The 15,759-nt window shown below is 36.4% G+C and overlaps 1 protein-coding gene across 7 annotated transcripts; it reads left to right on the top strand.

Moving 5' to 3' along the window:
- The first annotated feature begins 1,313 nt into the window (after positions 1 to 1,313).
- On the top strand, positions 1,314 to 15,392 carry LOC123769844 (WD repeat-containing protein 13). Of its 7 annotated transcripts, none has more exons than XM_045761189.2 (11): positions 1,314 to 1,736; positions 2,340 to 2,426; positions 3,166 to 3,221; positions 4,477 to 4,611; positions 5,038 to 5,241; positions 6,542 to 6,695; positions 7,408 to 7,574; positions 7,900 to 8,043; positions 9,602 to 9,780; positions 10,066 to 10,184; positions 10,732 to 15,392. In XM_045761189.2, exons 1-11 carry the CDS (start codon positions 1,697 to 1,699, stop codon positions 10,908 to 10,910), a joined length of 1,464 nt encoding a protein of 487 aa, XP_045617145.1. In that variant the 5' UTR covers positions 1,314 to 1,696; the 3' UTR covers positions 10,911 to 15,392. The 7 variants fall into 7 exon arrangements, with proteins under 7 accessions (XP_045617145.1, XP_069157348.1, XP_045617147.1 ...); XM_069301247.1 differs by having other exon boundaries at positions 1,331 to 1,633; positions 4,461 to 4,611; positions 10,732 to 12,822; XM_045761190.2 differs by having other exon boundaries at positions 1,388 to 1,633; positions 10,732 to 12,822.
- Positions 15,393 to 15,759: the final 367 nt, after the last annotated feature.

Genomic DNA, 15,759 nt, shown 5'->3' with positions numbered 1-15,759 from the left:
CCAAACGATTTGAAAAGCTGTCAAACTATAGCCTTATTCAAAAATAAAACCAAAAAGTACCTAATTTCATTCTCATAGTTTCCTACCTAGTACTAGAAACAGCCATTATATCTTGAGCTCCCCAATCCCCCAATATATATACCTAAGCCAGTCATTCCTATCATCTTATATCATGATTGTTATATTGAACGCATATTTTACTACATTATACCTTTTTTTTTCCTAGAAATAATCCTCAAATTATGCTACAATGTACCTGTTGATAAAACTCAAATTTTACTATAATGTACCTACTAATCTTCGTCAAACTTTCTTATAATGTACCTGTTAACATTTATCAATTTTGCTAGAAATTACCTACTTAAAATTATGTTAGATTATGGACCTGCCCGAAACGCTATGCGTGTTAGTGGCTTTACCAGATGTAAAAACATCAATGCTATGTACTCTCATAAACCCAATGTATCTTCTTGTATAAATAAATAAATAAATTTGAACAATTAGTAATGAATGAAACGTTTCATTCACGTGAGTCCTCGGTGGTCTTGTGTTACTAACCGCTGGGATAGTACACATGCACGCCATCAAGCACAATTAGGCGAGTACACAAGGCCTTCACACAGCACCGCTCCTGTGCCAGGTAAGTCTACTACGGGCTCACCATAGCCCGTGCTACTTGGAACTTCACGGGAGACATCTCCCGTCACGCAGGGTGCAGTCGCACCTCCACAGATCTCCAGTATCATCTATTGATACTGATAATGGCTCAAAAGGGCCACCACTTACGGGCTATTCATGCCCGTGCCACCTTTTGGGTGGCTTAATCTTTATCTTCATCTTCTTGGAACTTGTTCCGAGTAGCTGAATCTATAACAACAAGGCCTTTGTGAGTCATTCACCCGCTTGTAATATTATATTACAGTCTTTCAGTTCAAATTGTAACTGAAAAAAAAGGAATATTGTGGTGACCTTTGACAATTCACTGCGTGTATGAGGGTATAGGTAATGGCATGTTTAACCTAAATAGATACATACAAAGCTAACAATGCATTCATACTATATAATATATTTTAAAAGAAATTATTAATAATTTTTATTCCTTATAGCTAAATATTAGTCCATCCATTAGTTGAAATTGAATTGAAATAAGTTTATTGAGGTAAAATACACACAAAGGGATGAGGTAGCTCAAGCTATTCTCACCCCGTTCAGTACATCGTGTTAATACATACATAGACACACATCACAAACAATAAACATATTACCAAACATTCTGAGAGATAAACATATACATTTCCTATCCATTAGTCATCAATGAGTATGAAGAGATAATCCGAGCCAGACACGAACGGCCAGAATCAAGAGTCAATCTGCGAACGCATCCAATGTTTACCATTGAAAACTAAACAACTTGAGAGTGTTTTTGTTATTGACTTAATCATCGTCACCCCTCAACCAACAATAACAACAACTAGATGTGAGGGACTCGAGGCGTACAACATAAAGGCAACACTGGACGTGAGAGAGAAGTTGATGACTGTAACACCTCATCAAGAGGAACTTGTTGATGTCCCTTAGCAAGTTGCGCAAGACTTCCCCCGGGCCGGAACCTGTTGTTGGTGTGGCTCAAGAGGTTCGATGGAGGTGGCTCACCTGCTTCTTCCTGGCTATAGTTATTTGAGTTAATATTAAATATATGCCACTAATGCGCATAACCACCCGGCCCAGACGTAGAGGTAAAGTAACACTCACTTGCATGACTTGAGATGGGCTATGGTCAAATCATACACAGGCATTTTGACAAGGCTTATTTTATAATTGTCAAACTGTGTATGTTGTTAGATTAAGCTGTTAGCTTAGGTTGGAATGGTGAGGGTTAGGTTAGGCTATGTTAGGTTAGACTAGGTTGGGTTGGGGTTGAAATGCTGATCTGCAAGAAATGAGTCCATTACTGTCCTGACCAGTCCAAGGGGTGAATTAAGCTGAAGGGATTTCCTTATCCTCAAACAATAGTACTTCTAATACAGTATCTTCTGTATTTAGAGCCTTAAGCTCTGGAGATCAATGTTGTACTTTAGGGTTACAGACAAGTGGAGTGGCATTGTTTCAGTATTACTGCAGTGATATTCTCTTATGATCATTCCAGGTCTCATAGATATGATTTATGTATATACAAATAAGGAGTATTGGGTCAGATATCAGTGTTGCCATCATTATGTGTTAAATTGATTTGGTACCATTGCATTTTAAATAAATTTTAGCACTAGGAACTCATCAACTGCTAAAGGAATATTAGTATCATGTCTCTAGATGCTAAGTAAATGTTGGTACCATGACAGGTTACAAAAAGATGGCTTGGTGGCAACAAGTGTTGGCTGTGGATGCCAAGTTTAACAACCATCGTGCTCCAGCTGCCCCGGGTTTCAGTAAGTTGATGCTTTGTCTTGAGCATGCTGATATATGCTTTGAGCAAGGTTTATCTTAATGAATCTTTATGCATCAAGCAAGCTTTATGTATCCTCTTACACATGGCTGTTGTTTAGTAAAGGTGTTACTTGTTTATTATTTAGTAAAGGTATAGTATTAGTAGTGAAAATCTTGATATTTGCATTTAGTTGCTGATTGATGGTGTTCATCCACTTGGACTGGTCGGTACAGCAATGGCCTCACTTCTTGCAAGTCAGCGTTTGATCACCATTGTTCAAGTAGTTGGGCACCATTCCTTCACTCATTCCTCATATCTCAGCTTCTGTTCTGTCCATATATCCCAGCTTGTATCCTGTCTGCATATCCCTTCCATGTGTTATGTAGTCATACTGGTTTAGCACTTTCTCCTGATAATTTCTTTAGTGACTGAAGGCTTTCACCAAAGCATGATATATTAATAGCATATTGCCAACATGGTCCTTTTTCGTCAGAAAAATGACCAGAATTTGAGTGTCTTGACCAATGGAATTGTTAGATATACAGTATTTAGTTGTTGCAGTTGAGAGAGTTTTAAAGTACAGCAGCTCACTATTTTATTTGTTTAGTATGATCAGTTAGTATAAATAAGAAGCAAAAAAATTTAGTTTTGACAATTAAAAGTGAGTGGGAAGCATATAGATAATATAAACAACCTGAATGGGATTCATTTCAAGATGTCATATTATTAAATCTTTTCAGAAACACTATATATCAGACGGCGTAGTCAGCTACTGCGGGACAGTGCACGTGAAGAGGTGTGTGAAACTTTTATTTTTAATTGAAAGAACTTTCTGAACTTAGGTTTCTCGAATGCCCACTGATCCAGAGCTTATAGATTCCACCCAGGTCTCATATCACTCATCAAGCTCTCGTAGACTGTGCATCCCACTGTGATGAGACATTTCACATGGTGCTGTCATGTAATCAGGGGAAGGAAGACAGTGGCTATTCTAATTTTCATCACTGTATATTGGCTAGCAAGTAAATAACAGTGCAATCAACACCCTCAGCAACCCTGCGAGCAATAATAAGAAATACAAGGTACTGTATCACTCTACTAGCTATTAGTCACCGCCAACTGATTAAATTACCAGCACTCATCACTACAACAGGATTGAAAAAGTCGGAAACCTTCATGGAAACCCCTAGATGAACAGCAATCACCACCTCGCTGCTCACCTTGGCTCTGTGGTGATCGAAAAACGATTCTGACTGGTTTTATCATAGCGACTTTTGTCTTTTGCAGGGGATTTCCATGCTTCAGGGTTCATTTCATTGCTTGGTCATTTATGTATCACTGTCTTTTTTCTGCTTGGCTATCTTTCAAGGTTGTCTTCCCCTGGTTGTCTTCAAAGTCTACAAGAGTGTAGCAGGTGATAAAAGTTCTGGGTGGAACCATGTAGGTTCTGGCTCAGGAAGCATCTGAGGGACTGAATTAGAAAAGTGTTTCATTATACCAATACACAATTTCTAGGCATCTACCATGGTAGCTTTCCAAGCCTAGTCCTCTAATATTACCAGGATATTGTCATGTCAGGAATTAGATGACTTCTTTTCTACGGTTGCTTATATGCCCTTAAAGGGGCAAAACTGCCCTAAAGATTACTTTGCTTAAAGTAAATTTTTCTCAAACCAACACATTATAGTTGATTAAAATTGGAGACATGAAGCAAGGGGTGAGGTGGCCTTTCCTGATCCTTTAGTTGGCACTTTTGTATATTATAGCAAGTGATTTGCCTTGGTTGTGTGATTGACTTATCTCCATGCACTCCCAGTCCCCTTAAGAGACTATAACCGACACTGAAAAGGTCCTTGTTCACAGTGGGTAAAAAAAGTCATTTAGTGCCTGACAAGAAAATAGTGTTCTTCGAATGTCTGAGCACTAGACATTGGCTACCAAGGCACTGGGCAGAAAAAGTGTGTCATTGTTCCCAGTGTTTTATAGAAGTACATTACTTTAGTCATTATAGCTCATCAACAATGTTAAAATCTAGTGCTTTTGTTTCTCAGGATAATGCTGGTATACATAATTACTTAAGGGTACGACTAGCATTGTTGCAGCAGCGTTATTGTGTTACTTTGGACCAGCTCAGTCTGAAGAGTAGGCCAGCAAGTCTTCGTTCTGCATCACGTCTCACAGTAGAGGTATTGCGCTTTTTATCCTGAAATTATTAAAATAATAAGATTTTCTAATTTGATGTAAGTGAAAATTTCTTTTAAACATAAAAGCATTTTCATTTTAGCTTACTTTCACATATAAGTATGAAAGAAATCATCCATTTTTATATATAAATGGATGTATGAAGCATTAATGTGTTAATAACAGCTTATGATTTCTTTGATGTACAGTGGAACCCACAATATCTGGCTCCTTGTTTTCCAGATTGTCTGATTATCTAGACATCCAGAGGTACTAATTGGTCTGGGCAATTGAGGTGCACTGCACTGTACTGTATTAGTACAGCAAATGTACCATATAAACCTTTCAAAATTTTAAAGTACTTTTGCCTGTTTATCATTTTAATTCAAAATAATATACAACTACTGTATTGATATAATTTACCCCAACAGGGTGACTCCCCACGTTGTATGAGCCGGACAATGAGTATTGCCATGTCGCAGACGGGTAGCCAAGGCATCGAGGGACCTCAGGGTCCTCCTCCACCTGGTTCAGTTGTTCCTACACAACGAGCTGAAGCTTCAAAAGCCATTGTGGGCGGCACTTCAATTGGGGAGAATTATGCATTCTCAGGAGTGCATCACATATATGATCAAGTAGGTTTTTAGTTTTCTGTGGGGGATATTTTATTTAAAAAATTTGTTGCTACAAGCTACTAAACCTGATGAAAATAGTAACTTTTTATTTTTACTGATTGTGGGACTAATGTTGATTGTATGATAGTGGTGATCGAAGTGGGAGCAACGGTGGTGGCGATTGTGTGAACGCTCCTAGTGCCACTATAGCCACATGACTTTATCTTATTGAGTGGAGAAAATGCTGTGCCACATGTGCCACAGATTGTTGAGAAATAAAGCCGGTGTAAGACAGGACTGTTGTCTTAGTAGTGTAAATTGTAACTAGGAATATGAGAAAATTAGAGTAAGTATACTGAGTGTAAAAAATGTGATGTGTGTGTCTGCATTGATAATTGTTTCAGTTATATATATTCTTATTATATACATAATTAGAAACAATAATATATACTGTATATACAGTATAATTCTGTATCTATAAACAACAAAAGCACACATTCCTGCCATACTTATTAGTATGAATTCATTGGACGGTTTCTAGCAATGGTTGTTGGCTGCCTCTAGCAAGACAAAATATTAGATTAAAAATAATAAAGAAAAATACCAGAAACTTTTCAAAATTTTAGTTTTACATGTATAAATGTGTGTAATATTTGTGTAAAACAAATTACATTTGGAACATACATAGTCCTAAATTTTCATAAATCTGATTATGATGTATGCAGGCAGGACCTGTTACATATCCTGCCTCGTTTGATTTTACTGATTTATATTAAGTATACTTGTGAGCATTACTTTCTGCACTCTGCATGGTACTCGGTTTGACATTTTAACAATATGGCTCAAGGAGTAACAATGAAGCTGGTCAGAAAGAATATTTAATTTCACTCGGTACCCAAATTTGTTTCGTGAAATTCTTCAGGAAATTTTTCAGAAAGGACTTTTACAGTACTACACTACATTTGACTACATCCTTGCATGGCCCTTGTGGATTTGTTCATTTTACAGTACTATTCATTGGTGATAATTGATGGTATAATACTGAGCTACTTGTACTACCAAAAGTATACAGGAAAGAGTTTTAATTCTTCAGTTAGCAATAAATATTGGAATTTTTGGCTTCCTATGGATGAAGTTAGGTTAAGGAACTCTAATTGTTTTAGAGAGCAGTTGCTAAATAGTTATAATGCAAGTTTTGTCACAGAAAATGCATCCAATTAATTTAATCTGCTATGATTAGTTGTGTGTATAGTATTTCCATTTCAGCTTTATTCTCTAGCCTTTAAATGATAGTAATATTCAATTTACTTTCTTATTGCAGCATGCAGATAGTGTTACAATGGTGAAATTTGCTCACAATGATCAGGGTCTACTTGCTTGCTCTTCCCTAGATGGTACTCTGTCAGTGTGTCAGGTGGCTGATGGGGAGCCCTGCGTGCTTCACACTCTTCGTCATCACACTGCAGGAGTAACAGGTGAGCTACACTGCCTCATGACCCTCACTTGGCTCACAGTTGAGCTACACTGACGGATTGTGATTGTAAGCCTGTTGATGTTGTAGACCTCTGGTGATCGTAGGCCTAAAGAGTGAACTGGGAAATGTGGGAACCTATTCATTGGCTGCTTTTGCAGGTGATGCTTGTACTTGCCTTATACCATGGATGCCCTCCCGGCCCCCTCTTAAGCATGGAGCCTGTTCGCCCCCTCCTAATAGCTTGATGGCCTTCCACTCAACCCATCTGCCTCTAGTTGCCAGGTTTGAGGAGTAGAACACCCAGAACCCCATCCAGGTACAATTCAGGTCCGGGTAGTATTCCTAGATATCTTTGACAGAATGTTTTAAGAAGACTCAATGGTTGTCAGTGAGTGGGCTGGTGCCTACCATGTTGAGACTTTAGATTAATGTTGCCCTTCCAGTGGTATAGTTCTAATTGGCTGAGGAAGACTTTCTCCCTTCCCCATAACTAAATACAGAGATTTAAGATATAAATAAATTTTTAGTAACTCTCCTTATAATGTGAATTTTTGTATAGTGGAACTATATCTTATACAGTACTGTCATAGAAATGCTGTTTAGAAAGAATAAGCAAAGTCATTGTAGTGTACACAAAATAACTACTTTATGTTGCTTTCCCTAAATGGAATTACAAAGGTATCTAGTTTTTTCAGTGCTGTAATTTTTTTCAGGATTTGACTGGTCATCCACAAATGACCTTTTACTATCGTGTGGTGAGGATGGTGCTATCTGCCTTTGGAGCTCAGCAACAGGGCGTTGCCTGCGTACAGTTAGCGATCAAGTTGGAGGACAAGTTCTCTCTTGTCTCTTCCATCCTCTTAACTCCAACTGGGCTGTTGTATCCTTTACTGCCTCTATTCTGCCTTTTGAAAATGTTTACAAAATACTGTACTCCATTTTTTTTTGTTAGTTTTGTGTGGTGATAAATTCCTAAGAGAGTAATATTTAATATACAGCATTAATGATGTTTTTAATATACAGTGTTTTACAAATCTTCTTGAGGTGTGACTCATTGATTAATTAGAAACTGATCTGAGAACTCAATATCTGCAAATCTTAACCAAATCCCAAGTTATAATTCTGTTTCAATGAACTTGTATAAAAATATTTTAATGTTTAGAAAAATAGAGTATTAATATTTGACCTTAACATGATTTACTCAGCTGGGCAATAGCCGAGGATTGGTGCAAGTTTTAAACATCTCCACCGGCCATTACCCAAAGGGAGGAACTAGCAAGGTTGCCGGTCAAGTCACAGCTTTAACGTTTGACTCTTCTGGCAAGACACTTTGGGCAGGAGATGACAAGGTTAATTGTTTCATACAAATTAAATATTCAGGAAAATGCTGAAATTCAGAATTTGATGATTGTCATATTAACATAAAATAACATTTATAAATATCACCTTTGTTCAAGTTTTGGTTAAACATGAGTGTGGCCATGTCTTGAAAACTTCTGTACAATGTATTCCCCATAAAGTAGTTATCACAAATAATGTGTGGATAACATTTATGGTGCATATGCAAGAACATCCTGGTCCTGCATGAACATCCTGGTCTTGCAAAATTGTCCTGGTCTCGCAAGAATGTCCTAGTCCTACAATAATGTCCTGGTCCTGCAAGAATGTCCTGGTTCTGCAAGAGCATCCTGGTCCTGCAAGAGCATCCTGGTCATGCAAGAGCATCCTGGTTCTACAAGAGCGTCTTGGTCCTGCAAGAGCGTCTTGGTCCTGCAAGAGCGTCTTGGTCCTGCAAGAGCGTCTTGGTCCTGCAAGAGCGTCTTGGTCCTGCAAGAGCGTTCTGGTCCTGCAAGAGCATCCTGGTCCTGCAAGAGCATCCTGGTCCTGCAAGAGCGTTCTGGTCCTGCAAGAGCATCCTGGTCCTGCAAGAATGTCCTAGACCTGCAAGAGCATCCTGGTCCTGCAAGAGCATCCTGGTCCTGCAAGAGCGTCCTGGTCCTGCAAGAGCGTTCTGGTCCTGCAAGAGCATCCTGGTCCTGCAAGAATGTCCTAGACCTGCAAGAGCATCCTGGTCCTGCAAGAGCATCCTGGTCCTGAAAGAATGTCCTGGTCCTGCAAGAGCGTCCTGGTCTTCAGTAGAGGTTTTGCTTAGTCAGGACAGGTCAGCACTCAAGACACTGCAGGGAGCTTCTCAAGCTGTTCCTACTGGGTCATAATGTGTTAGGTGATACTAGAAAATACTAAATCTAGTCTGGAATGGCTACCAGAAAGTACATTATAAAAATCTCAAAGCCCCCATTCAGACACTAATTGGCATTCCTTTGGCAAACATGCGATTGCTCTTCCTGGCTATTACATTTAACCAACATTTGAGGTTGTACCATATTTGATATGTGTACACAGAGAAGTCCCATTATGTTGATATAGAGATAATGGGATTTTCTCATCGGTACGTGTGTTTGTGTTTTTACATCAGGTACATCGCACATAGGTGTTACTTTTACATCAATTTCATTGCATCTGTAGTTGGTGGCAATGTACTAGTGCTCCACTGATATGCTTTGACCCACCTACCTGTTGGTTTGGTTGGGTGGAATCTGTTGTTGTTTCTGTAAAGGGGTGGGGGACTGTTCCTAAAAAGGACCATGATCATATTGTTTTTGTTCTTGTTTTGAAACATTTTTGTTATTAATTGCATTAAAATAAAAGTGCTTTATTTTTTTTATCATGTACTTCAAAAGTAAAGCATATGTATCTGGTGTTACTTGATGACCCAATCAGTGAGTCGATGTTATGATTTATGTCCCCCACACTGACCAACAGCTGATAATACAATTGTAGTTCAAACATTTTTAGTGCCTTGTGTGTATCATTTAAATAAAATTTTAAATTAAATTTTTCTTGCAGGGTATTATTATTTCATTCCTCTTTGACCTTGGGAGTGGAGGTCTTAGAAAAGGGAAACGTTGTGTAGTGAGTGAAGGGGCGGCAGTCACCAGCCTTTCAGCTCGCACCTGGGCCAGTCGTGAGGCACCAAATCCAACACTTCTTGTCAGTGTCGCTTGTAATGCTCTTGTTTTGTACAGGTCAGTATAGTAAATGTATTTTAATTTGTAATTGAACTTTGCCCTATAATTGTTTTCCCTTTTGTTACATTATTTGCCATATATGTTCCCAGAACTGTAAGTTTCATTGCACTTGATTTTCTATTTATTTGTATAAACGAACAAAAATGTATGAACATGCTTGTTTAATCATTTGTTCTAGTAAAAGCAAATTTGTAGGATCTTAAACAACAATAAAACTAAAATACTGATGAGAGATTATTATTGTCACAGGCTCTTTGTAATTACTTATCATTTCTCTTACAGAGTAGTGGATAAAGAAGGAGGTTTACGTCTGAAACGCAAATTTAGTATTAGTCACGAATACCAGCCTGTGCGGTCGACGTTTTGTCCACTCATGTCCTTCAGGCAGGGAGCATGTGTTGGTGAGTTTTGCAGTTAATTAGCATACATAAGAGCACACATCATACTAATGATGAGATCCATTTTAGTTGTTTAAATGTTGGTCAGTTGCTATAATGTATCTTGGAGGTATGTAACAGGTCACAACTAAAAAATCAACAAACTGTTTAAATTCACGGGGTATGTGATTGATATAAGAGGAATTGGACCTAATCTGTACTGTGTCAAGGTTGGAGAGTGATTAGACTCATGCAATGAAAGGCAGGATTTAGAATAAAACCAGATAGGAATAAATGCAAGCAGAGAGTTGTGTGAAGGAGTGGTAGTGTCATCCCTTACCAATAGTTGCAGGACAAAGGTGTTTTATGAATGTAAAGAATCAAAAGCTATAGCAGTAGAATTCAGTAAGCTGAGAAGCACGTGTGGTATTTAGTGAATAGATCGAGTAAAAAATGATGTCGTAGACAGATGTGGAGTGTCTGGCTATTAAATTACGGGGCGTTTATGCTTAATTAAAATTAATTATTTTTATGTGTGATTAATAATACTATACTTACATATGTATTCTAGTGAGTGGCTGTGAGGACTGTAGTGTTTGGTTCTTGGACGTTGAGAGAGATACACGACCACTTATCAACCGGCTGCAGGGTCATGCAGCCCCAGTTCTGGGCGTCACCTTCAATTATGATGAATCTCTACTGGCAACTTCAGATGCCACAGGACTTGTTATTGTGTGGAAGAGGCAATAGTTGCATTCAAGATGACCGTTGATTGTTGTTGAATCATTATATTACTGATGAGTGAACCCTCCAGTATTGTTTAATTGCTAGCTAAGTGTCGAGCAGTGTACCCTGTTGCATTGTTTATTAAAACTAAATATATTTTAATAAAGATTAAGAGATTAAACTACAAAAGTCAGGATTTTGATGATCTAATTTTTCAGACATTTTTAATTATAGACTTATATTCAGTAAATGCCCAAAGGTTTTATGTTAGAGTGCTTATATCTTAATATGATATTTTTTAGGTGCTAATGGTCAAATCAGAAAAATAATTTTAAATTTTGTAAAAATCACATACAGTACTGTAAAGATGTGTAAAGATGCATGTTTGTTGGAATGCTAAACAAATTGTACATAAAAAATCTGGAATAACATTGGTTGTAAGCCGGCAAATGGGACTCGCCTCTAGGCCACATTGTTATCATTATTATTTTAATAGAAAGTCTTCAAAAACATAATGGTTTCTGTTTTTGTTTGCATGATGCAATACAATAATTTATCAGATTGTGATAATTTTGTATTTTGTACTAATAATTGTTACTACAGGATATGTTTAGTTTGAAAAATGTTGTCACCTCTTGGTTACATTATGTAGTAATTCACATTAAAATTGTCTTAAAGTAGCTAATTCTTGATTTGTGGTTAACACATCATCTCAGAAGGTTCAACACCATAACACACCAGGATGGAACACATGCCACAACACACCAGAAGGAACACACATGCCACAACACACCAGGATGGAACACACATGCCACAACACACCAGAAGGAACACAATTGCTACAACACACCAGAAGGAACACACATGCCACAATACACCAGAAGGAACACACCCATAACACACCAGGAGAGACTGACGACTGTTAATAATTGTTCCATAACACTTCATAATTTAGACATGTCGTGCTTTGACTGATGTATTTGCTGCCATCTTGTGAAATTCACTTCAGTTCTACTTATGGTACTGTATAAATGTTTAAACTTTATTAGCTGTCTTCTCTTTTCTCCTGAGGTATGTTTACAATTTTCTGGAAAGTCTTTCTGTTTGTGATCATTTTATTATTTTTTTAAAGTTCTTATTGAACCCATGACATTTTTTGAGAAAATTGTTTAATAGAGAATGAAATGCACTTGTTAAACCATTTCACAGCATAAAAGGAAATGGATAAAAAAATGTCATTACAGAGGGCAGAATAAAGGTAGTTGTGAAGTGATGAGCATGCAGAGGTTTACTAATTAATGTATTATCTTGCCGAGTGTTGCATCGGTATAATAAATGTATGTTGAAAAAGTGCATTTAGGAATCTTGCAAATGCATTAGTGAAAGAAGTTGTGCAGTACTGGTGTTGTGGACTGATTTTGCTTGGATCTCGTACTCTTATTGTCCCACATATAGCTAATAGCATATTGAGTTATGCAGACATGTGTCTTATTTTAGTAAAATGTCCATAACCAATCTGCTTTAAATTGTAATTTTAATATATACTTGTACCTAATATGTCTAATATATTTTAATTCATCTAATATATTTGATCAAGTAATTACCTGCTGATAAAACAGGTTTTTCTTTTTCAAGTTTTTTCTTCAAGATACTGTACGTGAAATCTCCATATCTATTTTTGTGTTTGAGAATCTCTAAGAGCCGGCAACAGGCGTAACAATATTTTAATGCAAATTGTATATTGGGGTATCTTGCTTATACAAAGTCTACCGCTTATTGGTTTGTATCTTCTGTTCCTTTAATGGGGCTCCATCCATGTCCATATTATGCAAGTAGAAATATATATTTTTAGTGGATTTTATATTTTTTTACTGAAATTTTATTAACAATTATAACTTTTATTTGAATATGTAAATAAATAAATGAATGCCTTGAAGGTATGGATATTTTTCTCTCCTCTTCCAGTTGATAGTCTGAGGAATCTGGAATATATGAATCTATTTAAGTAAACCTGCCATTTACGCATCAAAACCACTTTCCAAGAATCCTCTCTCTAGCATCAAACTTCAGTTTTCCATATTTATTAATTTTTTTAACAAACTTTCTTCCTATGTATTATTGCTCTTTGAAAACTGGTGGAAACATTCAACTGCCTTGACTCGCTTCCCCATATAATGTTCCTCTGTACGTTGGTGTACCACATCACAACACTGACCATCATAACAGTGTTCCTCTGTACACTGATGTACCACATCACAACATTGACCATCATAACAGTGTTCCTCTGTACACTGGTGTACCACATCACAACATTGACCATCATAATAGTGTTCCTCTGTACACTGGTGTACCACATCACAACATTGACCATCATAACACACAGTGTTCCACTGTACACTGATATACCACATCACAACATTACTCTTAATATCTGCTTCTCATTCGTTAGTGATGATTGGTTAAAATATTATTGTGTAAGAAAATGATGGATTTCATTATATTAAACATTTATTAGACATTTGTATGTAGGTATCCCAGACACAATGTATGCTCCTGACCTTTGGTTTAGCCCACGTGTTTATTATTTATGCATCCTTATCTTGAGAATGGAAAGAGAAGTCTTTGTAATTCTCATGTTACTGTGGTGTACTATGTCATTTTAATTTGAAATATAACTTCTCAGTTGAGATTAATGCAATAGCACTAATGCACTAATAATGCAATAGCACTAATGCACTAATACAATAGCAAAATGGGGAATTTATTTTTCCAGTAGTTTATTAGTAATAAAATATATGATGTGAGTTGTTAAAGAATGCCAATATTTTTCACATATTTTAGTATTAAAATATGATGGTAAGATTTTAATTTTAATTACTAAAAGATATGGAAATTATATATATTTTTCATAGTTTTGCTTAGTTATTTGTAGTGTTAAGAATAAATTAAGTATACTACATTGTACCCTATTTATATCCTAATTATGCATATGGTAGATAATGAATCTCGTCACGATGCATTCCACAGAGATCAAGTAGAGATCTGCAACTGTTGTGACTCCTGCTCTAACATACTATAAGCCTCATATGCTTTATGTGTTTTATGGTTCCACAGATTAACCTTGTAACTGGAATACATAATATATATTTTTTTTAATGGTGTGTGTTGTCTGTTGAATACATAATAATGTGTTTGATTATGTAGTGGCAGCATTGAGCAGGCTGGTTATGTAGTGTTCTGTCAATTGATGACTGAAGCTCAAATAACTTAAGGAAAAAATTAATTTTCTTTGGTGTGTATTAAAAGATATCTTGAAAAGGTGGAGAAGAAAAAAATACATTGTTAATATATAAGTGGTGTTATTCTTTTCAGTAAATAATGTAGTAATTAACTCATTAACCACAAGTGACATCAATATTAGCTTTTATTTTATTTCACATAATCACTGCTATTTTTATATTGGGGTCAGTAGCCCAAAAATTGTGATACATTAAGTGTTGGGGCAGGTTGGTCGATATCTGGTTGAAATATACAGTAATGTAGTGTACTTATATATTTATTGCCACTAATCCATAGATGGTCAGGTGATATCTAATCCAAGGACTGCTAAGGGAAACTATTGATTGTACTTTAGAAATGTATAGAGTAAAACTTATAAGTTTTAAATGCAGGGAATATTGAAAGTTGGATGATACGTAACATCTTTTGTTAAAGACCAAAGGTAAGATAAACTAAGAAGAGCAAAGTCTTCCAAATGTTCTTACAGTTTGTTTCAATGTTTGTCACTAACACAATATGATGTATGTTTATTAATCTTTGTTTTAAGCTCACATCATTGTGTCATTTGTATTAAGAATGAAGTAGAGCTAATTGAATCCCAGGTTTTATTGTCATGCAGGATGAGACTATTAGGTAGCACATTTCCTTACACCTGATGACTCTGTTCACTTAGCAATAAATAGGTATCTGGGAGTTAGGCAACTGTTGTGGGTTGCAACATAGGAAAAGTCAGTAGTTCAGCAAGGAGGGACCTCAGTAAGCCTAATAGGCATACTAGTCCCAACAACGGGAAAATATTTACCCAGTGTGCACAGTATCCAAGATCAATGATGAATCAGTGTCATCTTTGTTGATTCAATGTTGATTCACTGTAGATAACATTAATTGAATGTGGAACTAAGGCCATAGATATTGTACTCACTGGATATTTGCAGTCTTCCTTGATGTGCAATATTTGATAATGGTTAGGAATTGGAAGCTGTACTGTATATACATGTCGGTGTAGAACATAACATTTGACTTTTCTCACAACAACTTATTTTCATTTAAGTGACCAAGAACATGACTGCACAGGTATCCGTCCCATTACCATTACCCATCCGTCTGCTTATAAATAATAGGGTAATATATTAACAGTTTAATAAATTTATGATATTCATTGTTTACTGTGTAAATAGCTTGACTATTAACTTGTACAAGTAAAGAAATATATTTAACTGCGATTTATTTTTATATTAATTTTCCTGCAAATTCACTGGAGGATTTTATCTAATATGTAGTGTCGCTGTGATGATGAAGTATAAGTAATTAGCAAACGAAGGCATCAAGCTAGGAAGAGTATGTACCGCTTGTGTGGAAGGATATTCAAAAGGTGTAAAATATCATTCAGGAAACCAATATGAGAACAAAATGTCACATGGCTAGTGGCATCAAAGGTACTGTACTTCTATGATTGTCATTCGGTTACTGAACAAAATGTGGTGACCAATGCACAAAACAAATTAAGCAATGCATTAATAAAAATAAGTAAATATAATATCTAATACGTATTATAATCTCAATTTACATTATTTTACCTGAGGGGGCACCATGT

The sequence above is a fragment of the Procambarus clarkii genome, chromosome 45 (genome assembly GCF_040958095.1).
Source record: "Procambarus clarkii isolate CNS0578487 chromosome 45, FALCON_Pclarkii_2.0, whole genome shotgun sequence".
In the NCBI taxonomy this organism is placed as follows: Eukaryota; Metazoa; Arthropoda; class Malacostraca; order Decapoda; family Cambaridae; genus Procambarus; species Procambarus clarkii.
The sequence above is the reverse complement of the archived record's forward strand: the minus strand, read 5'-3'. Positions and strand labels throughout refer to the sequence as shown.

Coding starts and splice junctions, on each gene's coding strand:
- LOC123769844 (XM_069301247.1), top strand. CDS start 1,568: ATGTCCCTTAGCAAGTTGCGCAAGACTTCCCCCGGGCCGGAACCTGTT. Junction 2,427..3,165: donor TCCAGCTGCCCCGGGTTTCA/GTAAGTTGATGC, acceptor AAATCTTTTCAG/AAACACTATATATCAGACGG. Junction 4,612..5,037: donor CATCACGTCTCACAGTAGAG/GTATTGCGCTTT, acceptor TTACCCCAACAG/GGTGACTCCCCACGTTGTAT.